Here is a 26,407-nt window from a genome sequence, read left to right as displayed (position 1 = left end):
GACTTTTTTAACAGTGCAGATATTATAAACATTTACAAGCTTCACAGCCGTTAATCGACCTTGGTGGTGTTTCTTCAGGATAGTTTTCTACCTTAAAATACTCTACCTTTGTCTCAAAGGAAAGAAACTTAGAACGAGACTTTAGGATCTCTGAGAAGTTATTGTTACGCTGGAATGAGTATGTACGTCTCTAAACCTTGGTGGTTGAGCTCTGTGTGTGTTTAGGTTAAAGAAAGCAGAATGCTACATCTCATATTTTGAGGCCAGAGAAGCTTAGCACAAATTGACACTGACAGCCAAGGACGACGCCAAAAAAAAAGAGGAAAAAAACAGACAGCAACCTTGGCAGCGATACAGCCAGACGATGAATTTCACACTCCCACACAAACAGGAGCGTGCTAACACAGAAAGAGGCACAAACTCCTAAAAAAAATAAATACACAGCACAGCTGCGAGCACTAACATGCTTTCCGGAGCGTGATGTTCATGAGTTAGAGAACATATTGTTCAGCTAGAAGTTACCAATCGCTCTGCAAAGAGCCTTAGAGTCCACAGAGTGGTGGGATACAGCTTAATTAATTGGATTTCACGCAGAGTGAGCACATATTTGCACTTTCCTCTCTGCAAGATTCACTGCTCTTCAAACACACTCCAACACGAGAACATGTGTTATGTAACAAAGCAGACATGCTTAGGTTAGAATAGGCGAGGGGGGAAAGAAACAGCAAAGTGGAGGTAACTATAGCAAGACAGTGATCACATGAGTGGAGCCATGTTTTTCTGATTTCAGACAGGTTTGGTTAAAAACCTTCTCAAAACTTCAAGACTGAAACAGCTCAGCAACATAAATTTCAATAAAATTACTGGAAAAAAAGACATAAGCTTTTAAAAAAAATTAAAATAGACATAAATAATTGTTAATGTGTCTTGGAAATGACATATTGCACAAGGACTCAATTAAAAAGCATGCCTATATTGCATACATTATAAAAAAATAACACGACAGGTAAAGTTTTTCCATTGTAGGAGGAAAAAAGCTTGATGGACAGGCTTCAGGAAAAACGTGAAAGCAAGGCCAAAAGCATCTTGGAACAGACCAACATTTAGGGAAAAAAAACCACCAAACTTCTCTACCTGTTGTTCAGTCTGATTGACCCCCAGTAAGTACACCAGCTCAGACAGAAACATGGCTGCCGCTGTGTTCGAGTGGATGCTTCTAGTGTTGGACTTCAGGCCCCGGAGGCAAGACAGCACCAGGACAGTGAGGAGGAGGGCCAGCATGGAGACGCACAAGGAGGAGTAAGTCACCATGGCCAGCGTCTCCAGATCCCCCTCCAGCTGCTGCTCGCACACAGAGGAGAGAGGAAAGAAGGGAAGGAAAGAAACTTTGTCAGACTTTTGTTGATCAGCCTTGTGTGATAATGAGGCATGACAATATGACTAGATTCTGCACATAAACATCACTAAGTTAAAGTAGTAATGAGGATTCTGTTAATAAAGGAAAAAAGCTAGCCAAACTAGCTTCCATAACCATTTAAGATGTTCAGATGAAAAGAGAAATGCTGCGGCAGACAGTTTTACACATAAGGGTTAGCAATGGTAGATTGATTGAGCGCCATATCATGATAGAACCTGTCATGGTATAAATCTAACCTCTCTATGGGAGCTGTCCATCAGCACGCCGAAGGTGCCCAGTCTCTGGCACTGACAGCGGACGTGAGAGGTGTTCCTGTACACCACTGTACAGTCCCTCACCGTCCAGCAGCCTCCGCTCTCATGTCTGCAAACAGAAGGGTTTCAATTACAGGAGGGAAACGATTCGTCAAAACACGAGTTAAGTATTTCCAGAAGTCTGTTAGTAAAGTTTGGACAGTTTTTCACTTCTGCAGTGGTAAAATTACGCTGGTGTGTCGCTACGAAATGTCTCCAACCCACTCAACAGCACCCATCAGCTCCACTTCTTACCCTTGTACTCAGAATGAACTCTAGTGGACTCTTTATAGAGCTCAGCTATCATTATTTTAGTCATATATATATTGATGTCCTCTCTGCTATGACAGCTCATCAGAAATTAAGGAGTACAGGGTTCTTACACAGCCTGGAAAATTGTAGAAATATATCTTCTGACTTATGGGGAACACTCACTTTTTCAAATCAATGTGTAAAATTAGTTAAGATCAAATCATTAATGCGCCCTAAGAAAAGTACCGTCCAAAACAATGTTTCTAATACAGAATTTTCTTATGAAAAAATGAGAAAATCAGCCCTATGAGCACACACGGTGTTGATGTTGCTGCATTGCTGTGTCCACCCCTTCATGTGTCGATTTGCACTCACGGGCTGCTGTGGTTCCACTGCACACACAGAGGCTTGCTGCGATTGGCTGTCTCCAGCAGTTTAAACTCCAGCAGTATGGGCTGGTCCAAGTGACCGCCCACGAACGTCTGGTTGTTGTAGACGGAGATGGTCACCACCGGGGAGTTCATAACTGGGTGTCTGGGAAGCCTTGGGGGGAGAGGGGGGAGACAGAATTGCCAACCAGTCACTTGATCGGACTAATAGAGTTTTATATCTGGCGGTGAGGAAGAAAGGCACCGGGATTTGCATTTTAGATTAGATATGAATGGCTTTTCATTGATGCCAACTGCAAACTGGACAGCTCGTTACTGTGTAATTAAGCCCAGAGGAGAGGTGAGAAACGGCAGACGGGAGGGAAGGCGCCGTTAGAATGAGATAGAGAAAAAAAGAACAGATGTCAAATAAGGCAATATTGTAATTAGTGCTAAAGCAGTTTCTCCACTAATTTAGAAGCTAGCCGACTTCTATGTTCATTCACGCCATCCATGAGGAAAGGAACCAAATACCGAAACCATTTGCTTTAATTTTGAGAGCTTATACTTTTGTTACAAGATTAACAAACAGTAGAGAGAGGTCACAATTTGGCCCTGCACTTTAGAAAGGCTACTAAAGAGATTGAAGCACATAGTACTTAAAACAATTTTGGGATAAAATTAATGAAAGATGGTTTAGTATTGAATAAAGGTAATGATTTACTACTTATTTCAGTTATTGAATAACTCAGTAAAGTATCAAAACATTTTAGGAGCAACTCATTCCCACCTCACTCCTCTCCGGTCTGCGTGGTACTTTGGAGGCAGCGCGGCCCCAAGGCTTCGATAGATCAACAAGATGACGATGGTGATGGGTGGGTCAGTCAACGAAACGCTGCGTCTAGCTGCTGTATATTCCTTAGTCTGATTGGCTGAAATGCTGGCAGGGGCCGAGGCGACACTCTGAGGGGCCGAGGCTGGAAAAGAGAAGCTAGAATTAGAATATTTTTGTGGTTCTTGACTTCTGACGTTTCAGTGATTCCATTAGCGAGTCTTCGCTTACGTTCTTTCTCTGAGCGCTCCTTCTCCTTCCAGCTGTGCTGCTGCTGCTGTCGCTGCGGCACCAGGGCAGCAGGTGGCAGTATCACATGAGTGTAAGGGTCCCACAAAGCTTGACCACGGAACAAGGTGTTCTGATAACGTGGGAAGCGCCGTCGCACGTGGGTGTGGTTCTCCACGCGGTCCAGGTTCATGACTGAGGGACAAGAGAGATCAAATTCTGTATGTGAAAATTTTCAAAAACTACGAATGGCATCAAGTAGCATCAATGACAGCATCATGGTCTTCCACTACTTCAGTCTTTGTACTCCATTCAAACGCTTCGGTTGCTTTTCATATTGTACTCTCCTGTGGAAATACCCACAGCATGTACAGTATAACAGCAAAATCTATTACAGGTAAAGATGACTGAAAGTGTGAACTTGAGATTATTTAACTGACATTACAGAATTTTAATGCTGAAAACTAGAACCTGTTTGAAATGCTTAGCGCTCCCTCTTTACAACTCTCTGTCTAAAAACTCCTGGGCAGGGAAGTTGGGTTTTTGTCGGCCATTTTTGCCTTGGTAATCCATTTTGTCGTTTTGTTTCTGCTGCACTGCTGTCTACTCTTTTTCATGCTTTTCTGATAGTTTTTTCCCCAGTAGGGCTGAAACAATTAATTGGATCAATTGCGATGAATTGATTAATAAAATAGCTGTCAAATGATTTAGTAATTGATTAAATGTCAAGTGGAGTAAACAGACATACAAAAGGCCGTTTGATCAAAAAACAACACAGTCAGAGCGTGTTAAGCCAAAACTGTCCAAAAAAATGTTGTGATGGTCACACCTGCAGCCACACTCACCAACACTTCTTCACTTTCAGTTTTCATATGCTTATTGCACCCACTGCAGCACAAATAGATTTTAGTTTCTATATTCGTTTGATTGACAATGTTAAAATAGATAAGTTCTAAAAATATTTTTATCTGTTTATTTGCATCTTTTAATGCTCAAGTGGTGAAATAAAAAACAGCAAAATGTGCCATTTTGTATCAAATTAATCGATTACTAAAATAATTAATAGTTGCAGCCCTACTCTCCAGATTGATTAAATATATATTACAATTTTAAATAATTACAACAATTCTGCTTTCCCATCAGGATGCCCAACTTTTACCTGCAACATTCTGCATTAAAGGCCTTCTTTCCCACTCAACGTATGCTATCAAGGACACATAAGATGTCAGAATTATCGACTCTCTGTCAGAAAGAAGATGGCCCCTGCTGCCCTCAACGGATACGACCACTGGAGTATTTCAATCTAACGAAAAATCAAACTTGATTTCAAGGACAGATTAAAATTACAAACCCTCTACGTTCATCAACTGACAAACAGAAATGGAACGACCTTAGAAATTAACCAAATCATTCTTCGTAGAGGATATGTAAAACATGTCTGGAGCTGCTGATGTGCTAAAAATGTTGTTTTTGCCTGAGTTTAAAAATCACATGCAGAAATGTGATTTTTTTTTTTAATCGCTGCCAAATAAATATGTAAATGAGTGGAAATAACAGTAAAAGAGGAAAATCATTAACAGATATTTTGTCAAGGCAGAATCTCATGGCATCTATTCCATCCTATTTGCCTGAAGACAAAAACAAATGTTGCATATGTGTGTGTAGGAGTGAGAAATATAGCATTAGTCATGTCTACTGGTCCTTCTGCTTGCACCAGTCATGGCATTTCTATAGCATACCCACCTACTGAGCATCGGGCTTCACTTTCACTGCAACTTATATGATTTCCAACGTGAAGAGACACATCCACTTAATTAAGAGAAGAATACTTTGGGAGCAAAATATACTTGAAACCAGCAGAGACAGACAGGATAATTTCACATGCATCATTAGGCTTGTTAGTAAACCCACTTTGGGAGGTGATGAGGCAGGAGTCGGTGACAGGTAACTCCGGTGTGTTTCATGAACACATTGTGAATGGGATTAAAAAAAACAAAGCAAGAAAAAAAACAAAAGAAGTGCTAAATAAGCTTGTTTTATTGTTTAGCAGCTCTATTCATTTCTTGTGTTGCAGATTAGTGTTTTACCCCTAATAGTGGCTCCCAGCCATGACTGTGCATAAAGGTCTACATATATGAAATGGATTTTTCAGTCACACATTAATCTGACTAATGTTAAAACTAATATTAGCTCCTACTAGTGTGTGTCTGCAGCATGTTTGCACTCCTGTCTCGTGTTCCTCAGCGTGTGTGTGTGTGTGTGTACGTTTGGCATCTGTTATTCTGAATGGTGCGTTGGCCAGAGCGTTCGCGCCTCAGGGTTTTTGTGCATGTGCTCATAGAATTAACTGCTATGTTTGAGTGGGAGTGTGAAATTCAGTCGTTTTGTGCTCCTGCCAAGCGCTCCGGCTATGCCATCATCATTTGCATTAGCGCTCTTCATCTCCCGCTTCACAATGAGTCATTCTGGTTGATTTCACAGCAGAGATTTTGAGAATTATAAGAAAACCAAATCGAATTTTCTGCAAAGATTAGCACTTTACAAGTGACTCGTTCATTTTCATTGGTTTTAACGATGCTGTGCGTCCGCCTGCAAGTGCGATCAACCTATTCTCACCTATATTGGGGGAGACCAAGGCCACAGGGTTGAGGTAGGTAAGCTTCATGTTCTGGGCAATGTTCTTGGAGTACTGCTCCAGCAGCTCCGTCAGCTCAGCCGGACCACCGCCGAGAAGGTGATTCTGATTTTGAGCGAGAGCCCGCCAAAGCCCGGAGGTAGCGGGACCCAACAGCACGCTGCAGCCTCGCAGGACGTTCTGAAAGCAGCAGGAACATGAACAATTAGAAAATGCAGACAACAACATGGTGCAAGAAAATTTGGACCATTGGAACATGGTCGCAACTGGAACTTTATGTTACAGACCAACGCAAAGCAGAGCAAAATTGTTAAGTGGAAGGAAAAATTAAACAGTCACAATTTGTTTTACAAATCAAAATTTGTAAAGTTATGGAGCGTTTTTTTTTTTTCAGGAGCGTCCTTTATTTGAGTCTGCCTGTATTTTAATGAACTACGAGATGCTTCCCTGGCCACGATGACGGGAAACACCCTTCAATCCCCACAGGCTGATACTGCCACCATTATGCTTCACTGTGATATGCCTTCTTGGTGTTATTATGATTTGCATGCTGGCAAAAAAGTTTGATTTTGGTCTCCTCTCACCACAGCACCTCTTCCACAAATGTACGTTAACCCATACATCAAGGGATGAACAACCAACAGTCTCTTGCACCTGAGCTGTGTATCTCCGCAGCTCTTCCAAAGTTACAATAAACCTACTGGCTGATTTTCCGACTAACTGTCTCCTTATCAGTTTTTGTGGACAGCCGTCTCTCAGGTGGAGCTTACTTGTGTCAGACACTTTACATTTTCTCATCTTGGATTAAAGAAATATTCCTTCAAAGCTTGGAATTTTGTTTTATGACCTAGCTCTGTTTCAAAGATCTTCACAACGTTCTCTCCGAGTTCCTTGGTGCCGTTTGTTCACTAATGTTCTCTAACAAACCCTCGGAGTCCTTCACAGAACAGCTGGATTCACATTAAGACTAAATTACACATAGATGGTCTCTCTTCATTACCCATGACTTCATGAGTAGAAGCATAATACGTCCTTATTAAACACTTTAAAGTGTCAAACTTTTTCACATCAAATGTAAATGTTGGATGTATGAGTAGAGAAGTGAAAAGGAACCCTTTCTGTTCTTAAACAGCCCTGTAAACCCTTTCAGCTGTGTTTCACCATGAATTGCACAAATGTAAGCTGAACGTCAAACCAGACAAAATCTTCATGCCAATTAGAGCCGGTTTCACCACCGTCCGTGACGCCTGTCATTTCCTTTCATGGCGACCCTGGACGGAAGCCTGTTGGAGGCATCACAGACAAAGGCCACAGCCTTGCAGACTCCTCTGAACAAAGAGTAATATTTGAGGCGGTGAATCTTTGCAGTCAGGCTGCACTAAAGCTAATAAACTACTGCGGTGTCATGCAAGGCTCAAGGGAGGAGGACAAAAATTACATACAACAACCTCCAGACAAACAAGGGAAATTACAGACAGTGCAGTATGAGAAGAAGGTGGTGAAATGCTCAGGGAATTAGGAAGGGTGTAGAAGAATGAAAAAAAAAATTAAAGAGATGGAATAGGAGGATGGAAGGCAGACAGTTGGGATGAAATAGAAAAATTCAAACTAGCAAAGGAAATCTTTTGGGGCAGAGATAAAATGCATGACTACTGAAGGTTTCGTATATTTGATGTTGCTGAAATGCAGTTTTGTAGGCAAGCTATGTGTCTTTTATTATCTTTATTGTTCTAGCTCCCTGGGTTCTGCTCATGTTTTGAAATATGGTTTTCAGAACATGATGAACTTGTTTATTCATATTCCTACATCAGTCATCATCATTACACAGTCTGCTAGTTATGATATATTTAGCACTAAAAGCAAATATGTGAGTAACACATATACATTTTTGCAACAAATGACAAAAATAACCTAAATCCAAATCACAAACTTGATATGTTAGGTCATACTTGCTTGAGTTTGTAACTAAAGGAAATGGGACGCATGCAACCAACACATAGTGAACACAAACTCGTATGTTTTTCTCAGTTTTGGATGCTGATATGGCAGCAAATGTTACTGGAATAAGATATCAAAATTCAATAATTTATTTCCAAATGAGCAGAAAAAGAAAAATGCTGTTGGCTCTATTTTGTTGTAGTCTCTTTGGTGCATGTAAAAAGTATCATATAAATAATTTTTTCTTATGGTTTTCAGATTTACTAAAGGATTAGTAAGAGTAAAACGTCTTTTGCTGAGATTATGGTCATAGAGTTACTTTTTAAAAAGGTTGTTTACATTTGTTTAACCCGTTTAATCCCAAATTCTTTCCTTCAAAATAAGTCCATGCATTTCAATCCTTAGACCTCCCCCACGCGATATTTATAAATTATTACATTTATGTTGGTTATGTTAGTGAAAATATAGGTTTTATACTCAACAACAATTAAACTACATAGTCTAAATTACACAAATCTATCCTCTTTATACATATCAAAAATAAGAAAAATCATGACATGCATAACCTTTTATAACAAAGAATGGTTACAAGAGTGTTCAGAAATATTTTAGATACATGAAGATTCAATGCTACATCCTGCAGATGTCATAGTCTTAATGTGCCAAGTGACCTTTGACCTCATTTAGTTATTTCATCAATGAGGCAAACTCAGGTGAAAATGTTAGTATGAACAAATGTGCATCTGGGAGGAAATTGTCCCTGTTCCACCAGACCAAGCACTACACCTTGGCTCTGTCCTAAACTAGTTTCAGGCGTGGCGTCATCTTGTAGTCGTTATTCGGTGTACAGGCCAGACTTTGTGTGAAGGATCGCCTTTTGGGGCGGTGAAAGAGGGGAGGGTTTCAACTGTGGGAATGACAGTGATGTAGAAAACATCATTTTGAGGTTCTTTAAGGTCTAGAAGATCTAAAATATCTGATAGTTTTAAGCTGGTTGGGAACAGCAAGTTACATAGAATAAACAGCAAACCAATGGACACACAGCACAGTGCTGTCTATGTATTATGCTAGCGGCAAAAATTGCTGCCATGCTTACATTCACTCTTCTTATGATCAAAATATGGATGAAGGGATACAATTTTCTTTATATAACAGTAAAAGAGTCTTCAAAGAACAAATGTTCAAAATATTGTATTTATATTTGTTTATTTAAATATTTTACTGACTTCCTCTTGTTCAGGTTTGTGACAGACATTTACCTCCAGCGTCACACGAAGGAAGCAAAGAGGTCTGGTCATGCGACCTTTCACACTAGATACATGAAATTGATATTGCTTAAAGTAGACACCCTATTATTTTATTTTAAAACTTCAATTAGCTGCCAAAAGTCAAAACAATTGTTCTAGAGCTTCCAGAAGTTAGAAAGAAATGTCTGGCAACAATTGTTGCCGGTGGGATTAAACGGGTGTTAGGATTTTATCAGCTCTTCGATATTCCCAAAGTAGATTGTGCTTAAACAACCTAATTCTGAAACAACCTAAGAGCGCAACCTTTTACTTTACAAAACAAAATAAAAAAACAATTATTTCCAGGGTTATTTTGGCATTCGGTCAACCTTAGAATTAGACAAGCATTATAATAGCAATAAATGAAACCAGTAACCCCCTCAAAACGTGTGGAGGGACTGAACAGATAGGGTGTTGTTTCCCATCCTGCTTCTTTAGTTACATCAAGTCTAACAGGAGGAAGAGGCTGGGAAACAAGGTAAAAGGTAAATAATTTTGCAGAGAAAATAAATGACAGGCTGAAAATGAGGTACCGTGAACGTAATTGTTGACAAATTGCATGTGCCAGTCAAACAACAAGCTTTAATATTCGTGCTGTTTTGAGTAAATCAGTTTTAATAACATAATTTCTGGTTCTACACAATTCATACTAAAACGACAACTAATACCCCTAATACAACGTTATCATATAATAGCCATAATTACGCTAACATGCAGCTCTATAAATTGACAGTTTTTTTTTTGCATAATGTGTATTGTAATAATTATACAGTTTCAAATGTTTAATAATCAAATTTTTACAGCAAACTTACTGTAAGGACTCATTCACAGATTCATTTTTTAGCACAGCTTTATCATGAAATGTTTGACGTCTTCCTTTATTCGGAGCCTTACTCTTGATGTAAAAACTACTGTCAACCATGCCTTTATTCATTTTTCCTGCAGCTACAAATCTCTGCTGCCTCCATCGTGTTACTATAGAAACTGTCCTCTGCATCACCTGCTCATGTGGGCTAATAGATGCTGTCTAAAGTGGGGTGTCACCTGTTATCAGATGTATATTCTTGGCTTTTTTTGAGAAAAAAACCCCACTAGCCTGTCTGTGATTGTGCTTCAGAGATAACCGCTTATTAACTTTAAAGAGACAACATAAAGACAACAGAACTGCTTCACACAGGTAGAGCTTCAGATTACAGAGCCAGTGATTTTAGGTTTTTGTTCAAGAATGAGCAAAAAAAAAAAAAAACAAAAACTATAAAAACTACTATTCTATTACTGTAGCAATGCACAGCGGGTTTATGGCACTATAAAGCAGCTGAAGGCGTAATTGTGATTTATTGGCAGGTTAAACTATATGTCAGATCGGAGGTTCTTTATTGGTTCCTTTTGATTTCCCTCTGTATAGGATATAATTTATGCTGCTGCTGGGTTGGCATAGAAACTGCCTTTGTCAGACAATCATGTATTTGGCAACAGGGAGAATTTGATCCACATTTGGCATTAGCCTGGGCACCACACTGTAATTAATTGCACATTTACTCTTTAAAATGTAACAAAATCAAGTTTATCGACACCTCTCAGTTTTAATAGAATAAATCTCGTTGACAAAAAATATACAGCACACAAATAATTGAACATTTCTGCCAGATTTAAAACAGAAACGTGAATTAGGTTTGAAATTAGGCACCCAAACTTGAAAATATAGGAGGGATTCTTTTGCTTTATTTGATTAGAATCTCTTTGGGTTTTCAGCCTTTGTTTACCTCCACAGGGGTGTGGCTAAGTCTATCAGGAGATGGATGAAATCCTGAGATTTAGCAAAAACTAATTATTTTTACCAGGTTTGTAAATCAGAGAAAATCATTTCTTTTTTTTTTTTTTCATGCGCTATGGACCTTATTAAAATGAGTAAACGACTCCCTGGAAACTGAACAGCTAAAGATTACAGAGTGAAAAATATGAGGTAGTGTTGGATCACAGCTAATGTGCATAAAATCTTAAATGTGTTAAGAAAATCTGTATAATACTGTAATAAGCTTCGTCACCACTGACATTGCTAGAAAAAGATGCTGTGAACTGCTGTGATGTGTAAGAATGTTTTTGAGTGACAGTGATAAAGCAGAAAATGATTATTTTTTTTACATTTCATGAAAGAAGGCTCCATGTTTATATCTTTGCTACAGCAAACCATTTGGAACTACCTGAAGCATCAACTGATACCTCGCAAATGGGAAAGGTTACTTTTTAAAAATTCTGTTTAATTGACATTTTCTGCTAAATTTGAGAAGCACATTAAATGTTTGAAGAACCCAAAAGAAATGTTTGCCAAACGGCTGTGATCGCCTCAGCTGGTGAATCCTCAGCTGTCGGGGTTGCAGCAGAAGAAATGAGATTCTGATGTGTTTAGTTGACATGTTGCAATCTCTCATGGGTTATGTCAAAGCAGCAGCACTTCCCATTTCAGAGAGGTAGACATCTTATTTTAAAATTGAGTCACCTACTCTGTCCCTTACAATGGTGCAGTCTATCAATCATGTGCAGGCAGTGCTTAAAAAAAGCAGCTTTTTCAAACTCAAGGTAAAATATAAGGCAGTAAGATCGAGACGAGGTTTCAAAGTGAGAAATCTTAAAGCTAGCTAACATCAAAAACTAGCTTATTGTGACTGAAAGGACTCATTAGCCTACTTGTTCGAATAAATTATTAACTATTGTTTTAAGCTGTGCTTCACTGGTATTTCAAAATACCAGTTGTGCCAACTTTCAAGCTAAGTCTTGAACCTCAGTGTTGCAAAATTGCGACACTTAGCAAATAACAGAAATTACCTGTGCATATTGATGATTAGTTTTCACACTGCTTGAAAATCTTTGCAATTTCTTTTTATCATTTAATAATTTATTAGTCTGAAGATTAAAGCATTACGTGTCATCCTTTCAGTATGTTTCACACAGGAAAATAACTGATTGATCAACTCCAACCTGCATTTCCTCTGTAAGTAACCATCAGCAACTTAACTCAACATAGCAACCTAGCTTTACACATCCAGAATTAAACAGGAATATACTTTCAATTTTATATGAATAGATGCTGATAAAATTGTTTTATAGAGAATGACAGAAGAACCTGTAACCAGGTTGCTGTGTATTGCAGACTTCTGCCCAGGTCCCTCTTGAAAATGAGATCCAGATCTCAATGGGGTTTTTACCTGGTTAAACAAAGGAAATAAAAAAACAAAACAAAAAAACCTCATCTTGCTATTTCTGAGAATACACAAACTAGCATCAGAACCTCAGTAAAGCATCCTATGACAGAAAGTCATAAACGTAGCAGTTTAAAACTAGAACTAATAAAGGCAATAGCAATCTGTGTTCAACGTATGCACATCACATGCACAGGAAATACTGGAACCAAGTAGACAACGACAACGTGACTGTCGTTACCTCATTGAAGTGAGCATCCTGAGTGGCGGTGAGGCCAAAACCACTCTGTTGGGTCTCAAACGTCAAGAGGCGGGAGAGGAGACGTTCGGCAATCTGCAGGTCATTGCCATAGAGCCGGCCGGTAGCCTCGGTAACATCCCTGAGCTGGTGAGCAAGCTTCTTCTCCATGATGGTGTTGAGCTCTGTCTCATTACGTTCCAGGGAATCAAGCTATACAAAACAACAACAACAACAACAAATAGAAATACATAATTTACATCTTCGGAGATGTTAATAGGATTTCACACACAAAAAATATTAGCATGGAAATCTCAAGGTACTCAAAGGATAAGTTACAACCACTATCCTTGAGAGAATTTAATTTGGTTCACCAAAAGTTATATTTCTGTTTCCTTCCCTTACTTTTCAATACAGTAATAAATTCACAGATTAGCATGTTGATGTCTGAATGAGTTGGTGACCTTACAAAGCAACTTTGAGCTTTAAAAAGAGACATAATGAATCAGAATTATCAGACGCAAATGAATCTTTTTAGGTATCCCCCCGTTTTAAATGAGTAATCTTGTACGATCGAATGAACCCTGTAAACACAAGTATGTCATTGGATACGTCTGTAAAGTCATCTACATACAGCAATGTTGAGCTCCACAAACGGAGGCGAGGTGCAGTTGTAAAGGTCGGGTTCCAGCCACCCTCTCTCCACATCACAGTGTCTGATCGCTGCGCCTGACGGAGGCAGAAAAGGAAGCTTTAAAGACGTTGTTTAAAACGGACAAGGATTATAATGGGACGGCATTAATATGAGCGTGCTAACCAACAGAGCCTTTGGGGCAGGGGACGGCAGCAGGAAGGTTGAACTTGGTTCGGGGCCACCAGATCCCCTGAGTGATGGTCTTTGGACAGCCATCATAGATAACTGCAAGGAGAGCACAGTGAAAAAGCTTTACATATCAGAATAAAAAGCCAAGCCACTGAAATTATACGATTTTTCTTTGATATGCTGAAAAAAAGATTTGGAGCTATTTGAAATTTGAAAATAAACCAACAAACGCAGAAATATTCAGAGACTTCCAGGCTTACGTTCACAAACAAGCAAACGAATCAGAAATAACAGATGCTACGAGAAAAAAGAAGGCAAAATGAAATAGATTTGAAAGGATTAGTTTCTTCCTTCTCACCTTCACATCCTGAATTAGTGACTTCAGCGAAAGGGTTGTCGCACATGTTGCATTGGCGGCCAATCACGCCAGGCCTGCACTGACACTGGCCCGTCTCGGGGTCACACGATCGTGAAAAGGAGCCCACCGGGTAGCAGTCGCACGGGAGGCAGGTGTCAGAGGCTCGAGGTCGATAGTGAAACTCCTGAACAGAGAAAACAAAGTCCTGCAGTGACTGCACTCACCACACTCAGCCTGACTTTTGTCAAAAATGTTCTGCAGTTCAGTTTTGGAAGCGGTATCAACACATCAGGTATGTAAAGGTATGTGATGTGGGAAAATATCTGGAAATTTGGACAAATTCGCTGTGATGCAACATGACAAAGGTGAGACATTTTGATGTAATAATCTAATTCCCCTTTGGGAATAATAATAAGTGTATTTGAAATTACAATAAAGTTAAAAAAATCTTTTTCTCCACCGTTTTTCTTTTTCCCGCTGCTGCTCCAGATCTGCACCTTCGCATCTTTCCCTGACAGCAGAAGCTTAACGATCGCCAGAAGGGCATTGACTATTGCTTTTTTTATTCTGTGCACTCAAAAACAAAAGCAGCAATAACATGAATTACCAATCCAATGTCAAATTAGCTGTAAGAGCTGCATGAGCTGGATTTATTGGACATACAAGTGCCACTTTGCGGCAGGAATGAGGGGGGCGTAATTATTATGGAAACACTGGCCAGGAGAAACACCGAGGAGAAGCAAAGCAATGCTTAGACATTGATCTGGATCATTGTACAAAATCTGTAGATTCTCCAAGTCTCCAGGAACCATAATTAAGTCAAGAAAATGTCTTCCTCAGGGATGGGTATAGATCTGTCTGTGTCTTTGTGTGTGAGTGTGTAATGTGTGTGTAAGGGTCAGAGCTGAGGTCAATAACAGAGATTAAAGATTGTGGTCAAAACATCAGATTAAGTGCAGGGTATATCTGGGTTAAGCATCCTGGCTGCACACAAACATTTTACAGCACAAATAAATGAACAGAAGGTAGATGTGTTGAAACAAAGGACTCATCTTAGAGTAGTGTGTCTTGATCAGTCTGTAATACTCTGTGAGGTCTGGCCTCAGCCACAGCAGGTTTTCCCCTGTTTTTATGTGAACTTTGAACCTAAAAGCTTGCAATTATTTAATACGTTTGGTTTTTTTTTGTTGGCAAAGCTCCAGTCCATTTTTAATTCAAAACTATTCAAAGATCTGTGTCAGATGTTGCCTCAGCTGCCGTGTAAATAATAAATTACTTTTGTTTCCTTCGACCGTCCTCTCGTGTTTCTGTAATCAATACACACACTTTTCCACTCAATTTTTGATACTTTTGTTTTTGTAGATGCACAGGTTGCCCACTTTACACTGTGAAACCAAGCTGTTGCGTTTGCGTTGATTACCTTGCAGTGACAGTGTCCACTCGTCTTGTTACAGTCGGGGTCAAAACCTTTGTTCATATCACAGTGACATGGTCCACAGGTGGGAGATCCCCACCAGCCCCTGGGGCACTGGTGGTCAATCCTACGTGTTGAAAACACAGACAAAGCAGACGAATGAAGCAGAACAACAATGTGTATCAGTAGTAGTGCAAGTCTGGCAATTTTTTTATTCTGAAATGACTTGAAAAGAGGGGACTTTAAAGTCGCAGCTGAGTCTCTGCTCCTTACAAATAAATCTCAAGGCTTTACAATCAAACAGCACGTATAAAGTTTGAAAAGTCATTGAAAAACAGATTTTCATTGGTTGTCTGCATCTCTTTATTGCATCTGGAAGGAAGTTACTGTGAATTCCTTCAATATAACAAACACAAGATGTAATTGATCTGGGAAGAATGCATTTATTGATTCATCCATTAGTGCATATTTGCTTTATAAAAGACAAACGGCTTTGTTTGACGATAATCCTTGATGGGAGAACAGAGGCGAAGAAGAAAAGACTTTCCTCACAATCAAAACATTCGTACAAATTACAAGCCTTCCCTCGGGGAGAAATTTGATACACCTGTCAACTTATTTAATGTTATTTATTATGTCAGGTTTAGAGCATTTGCATAACATAAAAAGAAATATAAGATCAGAAAATCTTCAAGCTGCATTTCTGATTTTTTTTTTTTTTTTACATTTCTTGTTCTCTCCACTTTATAGTTGATGCAATTAACGGGGCTTTGAAAGTGGCAGTATATGCATATATTTATGAACACTGACTATATGAAGTGTTTATTTTATTAGTATCTGTCAAGGAGCATCTTAAAGGAAAACACACACATTAGTTGAACTGCGAACGGTTGAAACAAACACCTGAACTCAAACAAAGAGCAGATCATGGGGAAAAGCTGAAGCTGAGTGGATTTCTCGGAGAGGCAGAGTGCTTGGTGTCAGGTCAGAGTCACTCTCGCTGTGAATAAAATTGAGCGCACACGTGAAACTTTAACGTGCGAGAGTATCTTCTGACTCCTGCCTGAACTTGTCCCGCAGTGAATTACAAGCAGTGTTGGAGATGTGGGGCAACAAGTCAGAGAGGGAGCTAACAAGACACACCGACGCTCACCGAGCTTAAATGGTTTTAGACTTCAAAGTACTTCAGACGGTGTTGACATCTCACAGGTAAATTGGGGTTCACTTGCTGAAACAATTAAGCTTGTTTGCGTGTCGGGGTGTGTGTGTGTGTGTGTACCTGTGCTGGCAGTACTGCCCGTAGTGATTATCTCCACAGTCGCAAATGTATCCATGGGAAGAACTCGGCTTCCGGTGGCACTGAGCCTCGTTTTCACATGGGTTCAGGTGGCAGGCGTCGGTGCAGCTCTTCCCGTAGTACCCTGTGAAGCAGAGGGAAACCGTTCTTAAGCAAAATATACAGCTTTGTGAAGTAAACGGGTGCAATTACAAGTTATTTGAATAAAAACAAAATATTCATATTTTACAGATCAGTGAATATATTTCAACGCTTGACGACAACACTTTTTAGTGTCGAAGATGCGACGGAGCGAAGAAATCACGTTAGTAATTATTAGTCAGAAGAAGTGCAGAAGATGTGAGACGTTCTTGCAGAAAAAAAAAAATGTTTCATGACGGAATGAGACACAGAGACTTGTTCAAACACGTCTACAGGTGTATTCAAACAGCTGCAACAATGAGACTTTCAGCACAGTGTTGCAAACTTTTCATTCATATTTTACAGGTTTTCAGATCTGTCTTTTAAAACGTCGGTCCAGTCGGAGTTGCTCTCTCTACTTCCAGACTGCTAATGATCTGAGCTTGCACGAAGCAATCGAGGGCTGATTGTTTTTGTCAAGGCGAGACATAAATAAACATTTTTCTTTTTTATTGTGTCTTTATGATCAGCTTAGATTTCATTAAAAATTATCCCTGCACAAAAAAGTAGTTTTACTCACTTACTTTCACTCACACAACATTAGACAGTTCTATATAACACCGTTCATACACAGGACAATCCACAGGGCTTTGCAGGAGATGAAAGGAAAGAGAAATAGAAATAACAAAGCATAAGCATGAAAGCAATTCTTAAAAGAAATATAAGTTGCAATGCAGATATCAAAGATATCCTTTGATATTTATTCATTAGTCTGATAATTTGTGATCAAAAGCTGCAGTAAACAGTCTGGATTTGAAGGTACAAACCGTTTCTGTACATCTCAAGTTAGAAGGCAGTTTGTTCCAGAGCTGGTGAGTACAGAAATGAAACACTGCCTCGTCTTGTTGAGCTCTGGTCCAAAGAACGCTGAGTAAGCAAGACCAAAACGGTCCACATTGTTCACTCTTGAGAAGCAACTGAGAAAATTATAATTTACAACAATAGAAGAATTACTGTGCAAGCTTTTGAAATCAGGAGGAAGAAATAGTTTCGACATCCTAACTATCAAACTTAAATTAAAAACACTTTCAGTTAATCAGAGACGTTAAATATTCAATTTGTTAAAAAAAATAACATTGACTAAATATTACCTAAAAAACATCTTTATTTTATTGGGTTATTTCACTTATTAAATCATTCATTTTTAAAATGACCCCAACTACAAGTTCACATAGTAAAGCAGTGAGCTTGAGACAAAAACCAGTGGGAAGGAATAATTAATAAACATGAATTTATCTAAGCAACACAAACTTCTCTCTTTGGTAAGAGACCCCAGATCTCCAGTGGCAAAAGCGGCATATATACTTTAAAACACTCCGAGGTAGTTGAAAACACTTCTGCAACACACCAACTGCGCTCCCTTCAGAGTTGCACCTGTGTGTGGTGATGAATGAAGCCGTCACTCACTTCAGTGCGATCCACAGACAGTCCACACAAAACACACAGCAGCCTCTCAGAGGCCCACACAAGAAACCCCTTTTTAATCTAATGACTAAAACGGAGAGCTCCATGAACACTTCGGGGTGTGTTCAGAACAAATGCAATCAGCTTCTCACCAAGGGCTTATTTTAATATGAAAACAACATAATTGGGCAATTTAGTCTTTAAGGAGTGGTTATTTACAGAAGCAATAAATCAACTTTGAGGGAATAAACGGTAAAACACCTTTAATTTCGGGAGGTGAATAAAAGTTCCTAGTATATTGACTGAGATGGAAACAGTGAATAAAAAGACAATTTGAATAATTTTCCCTAAATGGAAAACAGATGTTTAGAATAAAATATCTCAGGGATTTTACTTATCCTTAGGATAAAGCATTTCATTTTCTGCTGATTCCAGAGCAAAAACAATTCATATCATTGCATTACGCTCTGTGTTTACATGCTTATAAAGACTTTTAGGAAAATCTTAAAGCATGACTTATTTGTTGACCTGCTATAACAAGCATATTTTGCTACAGGGCCCCTTTTCCTGTTGAGAACGTTTCCGCTTCAGATGTGGAGGAATGTGGGACACCAAGTATAATTGGCTGGTTTTAAAAGAAGTGATGGATTATTATGTGGTATTGCTGAGATGTATTTGTGAACAAACTGAGCTTAAACCAAAAGAAAATATTAAACTCACACCATCAGATTGTAACCATGCTAACACAACCATCAAGTGGAAGTTATTCCTCACACTTTTGCAAAGTAGACTTGCCAATTACTTTAAAACTTAAGTTTAGATTAAAAAAATTTATATTTTCATTTATTTATGCTGGAACATCTAACTAATTATTTCCTTTGTTGAGAAAAGAAATACTAATCTTAGATCTATGGTATGTGTTAAAATTTATGCATTTACATAAGGCCCTTTGATGGTTTGGAGCCGCTACGCATAAGCTCAGTTTGGGCCGGCTCTTCACTTGACTGTTGAAGAATATAATATAAATGTTAACATCCAAGGAAACAAGGAAAATATACATGTACAAAGAGAAGAAAGCTGCACAGTTGAGCTCTTTGTTCTGTTCATACACAATGTGAGAGAATCCAAATGCATGTATGTACATATCGGGTTACAAAGTGATGCAACTTTTGCAAAGAAAATATCACACTGTAGCCAAAGCATTGTCTTAATCAATGAAAATCTCTGCTTTCACCTGCTTAAAGCAAACAGCCACAGCCTCCAGGCTCCCTTTTTAATTTCACAGCAATGAACTGAGGGATTTTTGTTATGGATTGAAGAGGCACTGACTGATGTGCGCAGCTCACCGAGCGCTTCTCCCCTCCCTCTGGAGCCGACAATGACGTGTGAGGTGGGCTTTTGTGTGTTTGTCTGTAGAAACTGCAGCAGAGAGTCTCCATTAAGCCTTTGGCCTTGGACTGCAGCTGCAGACCCACACAGCTTTTCAGCGACTTCTGCTTATTATCTCCGACCTTCATTCTTCATGAAATTTTAAAAAAAAATTACATATATACATTAAAAAAAGAGAAACCGAGTGGCATTGATTTTCTAATACGGTGTGTATGATATTTCGTTTTAGTTCTCCTGTCTAAAGGTTGTGAGTTATGCAAAGAAAACAACGGAGGCGTTTATATTTTTAGTATTCACTTCTGGATTTTTTAGGAGTTCAAGCAAAATAACGGCTTAAGAAACGATAATTAAAGTCATCATCTTTCTTTTTTCCTTTTCATCTCTTCCTGTGGGCTCATCATGTACACATTCAGTTATTGTGTCAAACGTATACATATTCACACTCTCACCATGGAAACCGGCTAAGGGAGGAACCGGCGGCCTTGGCCGTTTTCAGATTCTCATAATGACACTGGCCTTGTCAGTAGACAATAGAGAATATAGACATAGATAGGAAGAGGTTAGAGTCTGCAAAAACAATGAGGCATACATCACTTGAAGTTAAATATGTTTCTGACTGACTTCCCAAGTCAAGGTCCATAAGTTTGTTTCAAAAGTTATGCCCACTGAGCTTTGCTTGCATCCGCTGTGACTCACCGTTTCTCATCTGACTTTGTTGTACCACAACAGCAGGTTGACTTTCCCCAAAAGACTTTAATCAGGATAGATCAATAGGCCATCTGTTCACTGAACCAGCCTTTCTTCTCATGTGTTTCCAGCAGCATCTTTGACTCAACAAAGATTTTGAATGTCACACTGATTTTACTGCTTGAATCAAACTCTCTAATCTTAAAACACATCTAGCTCACAAGACGAGACCACACGTGAAATAGGCTCAAGGGAACAAGACGTGAGAAGACTTTAGACTTGGGAACATTACCCCAATTTTTTGGTTCACACAAATGTGGTAGAGGTTTCATGAAGTACAAACCGTGTGAAGTACAAACTCTGCAGTCAGTGCCTGTTAATCCAGTCCAGGGTTTGACCGGTTCATAAAGCTTCTGTGTTGGTCTGAAGTTGTCCTAAAGCAAGTTCACAGCAGCACTAGCTGCTCACTCAGCACAGTTACTGCAGAGTGATTGGTGCTTTCACATGTTGTCACTGAGGTTTCCATCAACACAGAAAAAAATTGCTAAGTTTGTTGTTGAAAAGTCGATAGATATAGCGACAAAGTCGCTAAGTTGGCAACGTTGCTTACCCTCGTCCTGATGCTCCGCTCAGCCCAACACTTGGCCAGGACCTTTGGTGTCTCTTGGCTCCTTCCACTTAACCTCTCCGCCTTTATGAAGGAGGAGTTATGCTTTCACTTTGGGTTTAATCCCACTTTGGAAAATAAGGAAAAAATCCACCAAAGTCTTGACACAGGGCTGGAGAGATGCCTCATAACTGTGTGTTGAGGGCTTGAATTGACAGCTTACTGTAAATTACCTTGTTGGTTTTGAAATACTATTTTACTTCTTTCCATCTTCATCAAATGATTTTATCTTTGGAAATTTTAAATGATTCAAGAAAAAAATGCAAGCAAATTGTGTGTCTACAGTAAACAAACTGATAAGATGTAAGATCCAATCTTAAACGACACAAAACTGCTTCAAGTTTTATAAAAGCATAATTCATATATAACTGGATAACAATTGCCAGCTGATAAATTTCTAATCATCATAATCAATCCTGGTCAATAAATGCCATTCTCAGGTGTGGAGTCGTTTGTCACAGAGAACAACGTTATCCTGATTCAGCAGCTTGAGGAGATCCAGCACCTCCTGCAGGTTCCAACATAGAAAATGTAGCTTGAAACTCATAAATCATTTCTCCGTCCCATTTTCTCCCTGAGGGATGGAGCCAAACAAACTGCAGCTGCACACCACACACAAAAAAAATAACCTTCATTCAGTTCTTCCCAGGAAGAAAAACATATCCTCAGGTACAAATATGCATATATGTTTTGTTTTTTTGTTGTTTTCAATCACCGATATCATAACAAATAGTCCCACTTCCACTAAATGACTCTTTCCTCCACAGAAGGACTCAAGAGATTGTAATTGGGTTGGTTTTTAACCAACTCTGGGAACTCAATTCAGTGAATTACATGGCTGTAATTTATCATTTTAGGCCGAATTTTGTTACAGCAGAAAATTAGCCAGTGGCAACTGTCTGACGCTGTCGTGCCAGGTAAGCAAACGGCAGTGTGAATATACTTCCAGACACACAAAGCGAGGAGCTGGAAAAGCTCACATCTTCGTGCTTTATCACGTAGAGCCTCGTCTCAGTGTGAGAGTGCGTTACACAGAAGGCATCTGTTCTCCACGTAGGAGGCTGTATCGCTCAAACCTGAATAACTGTCAGCAGTGTGAAACTTATTACAATGCTAAAAACACACACACACCTAAATGAAAGGGAATTATTCACACAGCACCTCTTCTCTCTCCCCCCATCTACACTTATTAAAGTTTGATTTGTCTCTAAGCAACATTCATCGTATAACACTTTTAAATTTTAATTCTTATTGTGCTGATGAAACATAATGATAATGAGAACGACACCCTGAGCGAGATTACAGCAAATAGGTGTGCGCACATCAAGCTTGCAGATCTGTGTGTGTGTTCATGTATCTGTAATCCCATCTAGGTGTGGGAACATCCGTGTGCGCTCCCATCTTAATGAGTCACGGTGTTAGCATTTGCTTGCAGGCTAGCAGAGGATGTTACAGGGATACAGCGCCTCTCTGCTTCCTCCCCGCGCTCCCAGACCCGGGGCTCTACTACAATTACACTCCTATTCAGAGCACATTCATTTTTCCTTCACACCATCCTCTTTTACTTTCATCTTTTACTTTCTTTTGATCAACTTCTCCTCTATTGCTAACTTTGTTTTAAGTTTCCTCTCCATCCACTAAACTTAGGTGCCGCTGTAGCAGCAGCAGCTTTTGCTAGAGCTGTTGAGGATGGGCCTTCAGTCGCAGCAGAATATTTTCTTAAATAATATCTACCAACAGGAAGTTACTGACAGTGGGTTTTGTTTGATCTGGGCTCCAAAAGTTTGTAGTAGCCCAGTCGCATTTCTTTGCAATAGAATATACGCAGAAAATGACATTTGAAATTCAAAACCAAATTCTGTTTGAAATGTTTTAGACTTACATTGGTGAGACTCAAACCACCAATGTAAGCATGCCAGCTCCTAACCGCCTTCAAATCTAAAACAATGGTCTTGAACCGGACAAGGTGGAGTGCCTTCTCTCGGTTCTGCCCCAGATAGAGGCTGCTCAGGGTCTTTTTCACAAATGATGGGGGAAGACTGATAGATTGATAAGTGAATTGATGCAGCGTCTGCAGTGATGCAAGAGCTGCACCGGTGTGTCACAGTAAAGAGAAAGTCAAAAGACGTTCCTATCCTCATCTATGCTCACTAGCTCTGTGTAGTGACTGAAAGCAGACCATTGCAGATCAGCAACATGTTAGCTTAGCTGCTTAGAGCTCCAGCTGGAGGGGGAAAAAAAATGTCGATTTTATTCAAAACTGGACGGGAAAACGTTTGATTTTAACTAATAAAGACATGATTCAATGTCATAAATGGCTCATTCAATACGTTTACAATTGGAATCAATGAAAATGTTGCCAGCACAAGGTTTATGTGTAGCTCTGACTGTTTCTTTTATAAGTGGCAGCTGAACATTTTGGTTGGTTAACTCTACTTCTTTTTCTTTTCATTTAAATAAAAATAGTAGTTTTAAGATAACTTAGGAAGACAAATAATGAGAATATGAAGAAAGGCAACTAAAAAGAGAATCAGCTTTCTGACTGAATAATGGAGTCATCTTTTCTTCCTGTTCTCCTTTTCCTTTTTTCATTAATATCCCATCAGACCTTTGGTTCCCCGTTCTCCTTTAATCATAAGTATGAATAACATGCCTTAATCATCTCTGCTCAGTTGGTCTTGCATGTTTAATCAATACCTGCAGTACTGAACTGCAGCTGTCGTTAATAAATCTCTGCATTATTACCAGATGTCTGTTCATCTTCTGTCTTCAGCTTTCACATTTGCCTTTTATTTTTCCTGTTCGGTGTGCAGCTGTCATCTTAATTTTTCTGCACTTTTGTGTGAGCTTTTAATGCATCTATTCCCAAATGTGTCACAAGAGTTTTCAGGCTATTTGATGTGATTTTATGTGCCCTTGCGTTGCCTCAAAACTTTCATTTTTGCACCATTTCTGCCATGTGCTTTTTTTCCCCAACTCATTAATCATTAAAATATTTGGGCGTCTTTGTTCCTCCTCTGCATTTTTAATCCTTCCTATTGTTTCTCTCCATCTCTCTACAAATACTATATTTTCAATTTTCCCTCCTCTATTTCTTCTTCTAATCATATTTTTCTCCAGTGTGGTAATTCCCCTCATTATATTTCACCTAACCAAAGGGACTTGGAAGTTAGCCTGGCCTCAACCTCTATTTCTGGCTTCAAGTGAGAGCTCATTATGTTTACCTAAATATCAGTTTAACCCAGTCAGAGTGCTGGCAGACACCTACAGAGAGATGGGCATGCAATAATCTAATTTCTCCTTCCATTTCAGAAAGTCTACGTAACTTTTTTTTTAATTCAATAAAAAGGACACATTGATATGCCTTCAGATAAATGTGTCCTGAAGGAGAGACATTTACCTGAATGCATCATCATGCAGCACCCATTCACATTTATTAGCTAAGGCAAAGATACCATTTAAAAGGCTGCACTTCCAGCCATTAAATAGTCTCACACCAAAAAGGTTGGGAAATGTCAAACTTTAATTGAAATACTTTTATTCAGTGAGGAACCAAATCTCCTGTTAAGAACTAATTGCAAAATCCTTGGTGCAATAATCAGCAACTCTCATAACTCCTGCTAGTATAAAATGCATTTTTGAACTTCATATTTATTTTAGTGTATCACAGGATAAAAATGATATGATGTCCTATTTCTTGATGATACTTCTTAAAAAAGAAACCAGAATGAATATGCAATGCAAGTTAGGAAAGATTTGTTGAACTTTATAAATCAGAAAAGGGCAACAAGACAAAAGTCACTTTGACAAAAGGAGAAACTATATTTCAACTTTCCTGCAGAAAGTGAGAAGGACTGTAAGGAAAGAAAACAGTTTCTGTAGGTTTCAGTAAGTTAGCCTCTTAAAGATCATTTGATGTTCTTTTTGTGATGCTATGTTACCTCAGCACTAAAATTCAGTAAATAGAAAACCTTATAATCTCAATGATGATGTCAAATTTATTAAAATAGCACTTTAAAAACAGGTGTAAAACTGCACCAAAGTGCTGTACAAGAACGATAATAAAATAAGTTGATGAGAAAAAAAATCTGGCTAAATCATAATCTTTAAACATAACGGGTAATGCTTAAAGATTATGATCAACTACTGGAAACCTTTATTTCAATCAAATCCAAACCTTGTAAATTATGAGCCTTTATCACAACAAAGGAGGTGGAATTAAATATTAATATTTCCTCATATTTAAAGATATTGAATATCTTTAATAAGATATTTAGATATCTTATTAAAAATATCAGTGTTAGTTTACACTTACGCTTGACCAGTAAAATCTTGAATCAAAACTTAGCAAGCAGAAGTCAAAGCAATGCAATAATAATATTCTTCATATTAACAAATGAAATTAAGCAGATGGTTTAGTTAGAGCTCATTGAGCCTACACCCGCCAAAGAGCAAATGTTTCAATATTATCACATTGTCATCAGCAGACTAATACGTACAGCCACTTAAAGCAAAACTTCACGCAGAAAACTATTTCCAACTGTGTGTGTCCTGACCTGGTTCACAGATACAGGTGTGGCGCTCCCAGACGTCGGTGCAGCGGCTGTGAGCTGGACAAGGAGACGAGACACAGGGGTTTCCGACATTACAGCCAGTCTCCACCTTGACAACTCTGGATGGGCGCGGGAGGGCGGGGGCATCTGGCCTCACGCCCAGACGAACTCCCTGCAGGTGAAGCGAGGATCGTGTCGAAGTGAGGTAAGAAATAGCTGAGAAATGACTGATTTCCTCTGACATTGAAAGCTTCCATCTACCCATCCACCACAACATTAAAAATTCAGTGCATTAATCTTCACCTGTATGCATCCTTTTATCCCGTTCTGGACCTCGCCAGAGCCCAGCACTCCTCCGACATGCAGGTGTTTCACTTTCAAGCCATGAATGTCATTTCCCACAATCACTGTTCCCTAACAGGGGGAAGCAAAGACACAGAGCTGAAAGGGTTAGTTTGATAAGACCGTTGCTGCCTTTGTTAATTATATAAAAATGTCCAAAAAAATCTAATAATCTGCATAAGTCTCAAAGTAAAAATTTAAAGATTTAAATGTTCATATCACTTTGACTATTTAACTTTTTTCACACTAGAACCACAATCATTTTTTAAAAGTAGTGCATAATTATAAAGCGGAGGAAAGTTTACACACAGTATGAAATTTTTTCACAGATTAAAATCGCAAAAGCCTCAATTTATATTAAGTCCGACTCTGTCACTTCATAAAACCTTCAGTAGCTAAAGCTTTAAGTCCATTGGGGTACATCTTCACAAGCTCTGCACATAAGGAGACATTTTTTTCCCCATTCTGCTTTGCAACATAGTATATGTCAGACGGGATTAAGAGTGCCTGTGAACAGTCTTTGATCTAAACCATCTTATTGTGGCTCTGGCTTAATGTTTCGGCTGGTTGCCGTTCTTCCATAAAGACCAGATTAGTGGAGCGTTTGAC

The 26,407-nt window shown here is 39.0% G+C and overlaps 1 protein-coding gene across 1 annotated transcript in view; it reads right to left on the bottom strand.

The window, feature by feature from the left end:
* celsr3 (cadherin, EGF LAG seven-pass G-type receptor 3) overlaps positions 1 to 26,407 on the bottom strand; it is a 137,855-nt gene that overhangs the window by 24,224 nt on the left and 87,224 nt on the right. Inside the window, exons 12-25 of the mRNA XM_028014690.1 lie at positions 25,760 to 25,870; positions 25,460 to 25,628; positions 16,559 to 16,700; positions 15,286 to 15,406; positions 13,866 to 14,049; positions 13,502 to 13,603; positions 13,319 to 13,413; positions 12,688 to 12,897; positions 6,007 to 6,205; positions 3,394 to 3,585; positions 3,121 to 3,307; positions 2,338 to 2,505; positions 1,654 to 1,780; positions 1,135 to 1,341 (exon numbers count right to left, since the gene is read on the bottom strand). Coding sequence (XP_027870491.1) covers positions 1,135 to 1,341; positions 1,654 to 1,780; positions 2,338 to 2,505; positions 3,121 to 3,307; positions 3,394 to 3,585; positions 6,007 to 6,205; positions 12,688 to 12,897; positions 13,319 to 13,413; positions 13,502 to 13,603; positions 13,866 to 14,049; positions 15,286 to 15,406; positions 16,559 to 16,700; positions 25,460 to 25,628; positions 25,760 to 25,870 — 2,214 coding nt within the window. The remainder of the gene's footprint in view (positions 1 to 1,134; positions 1,342 to 1,653; positions 1,781 to 2,337; positions 2,506 to 3,120; positions 3,308 to 3,393; positions 3,586 to 6,006; positions 6,206 to 12,687; positions 12,898 to 13,318; positions 13,414 to 13,501; positions 13,604 to 13,865; positions 14,050 to 15,285; positions 15,407 to 16,558; positions 16,701 to 25,459; positions 25,629 to 25,759; positions 25,871 to 26,407) is intronic.

This window comes from Xiphophorus couchianus, chromosome 1, assembly GCF_001444195.1.
Source record: "Xiphophorus couchianus chromosome 1, X_couchianus-1.0, whole genome shotgun sequence".
NCBI lineage: Eukaryota > Metazoa > Chordata > Actinopteri > Cyprinodontiformes > Poeciliidae > Xiphophorus > Xiphophorus couchianus.
The sequence above is the reverse complement of the archived record's forward strand: the minus strand, read 5'-3'. Positions and strand labels throughout refer to the sequence as shown.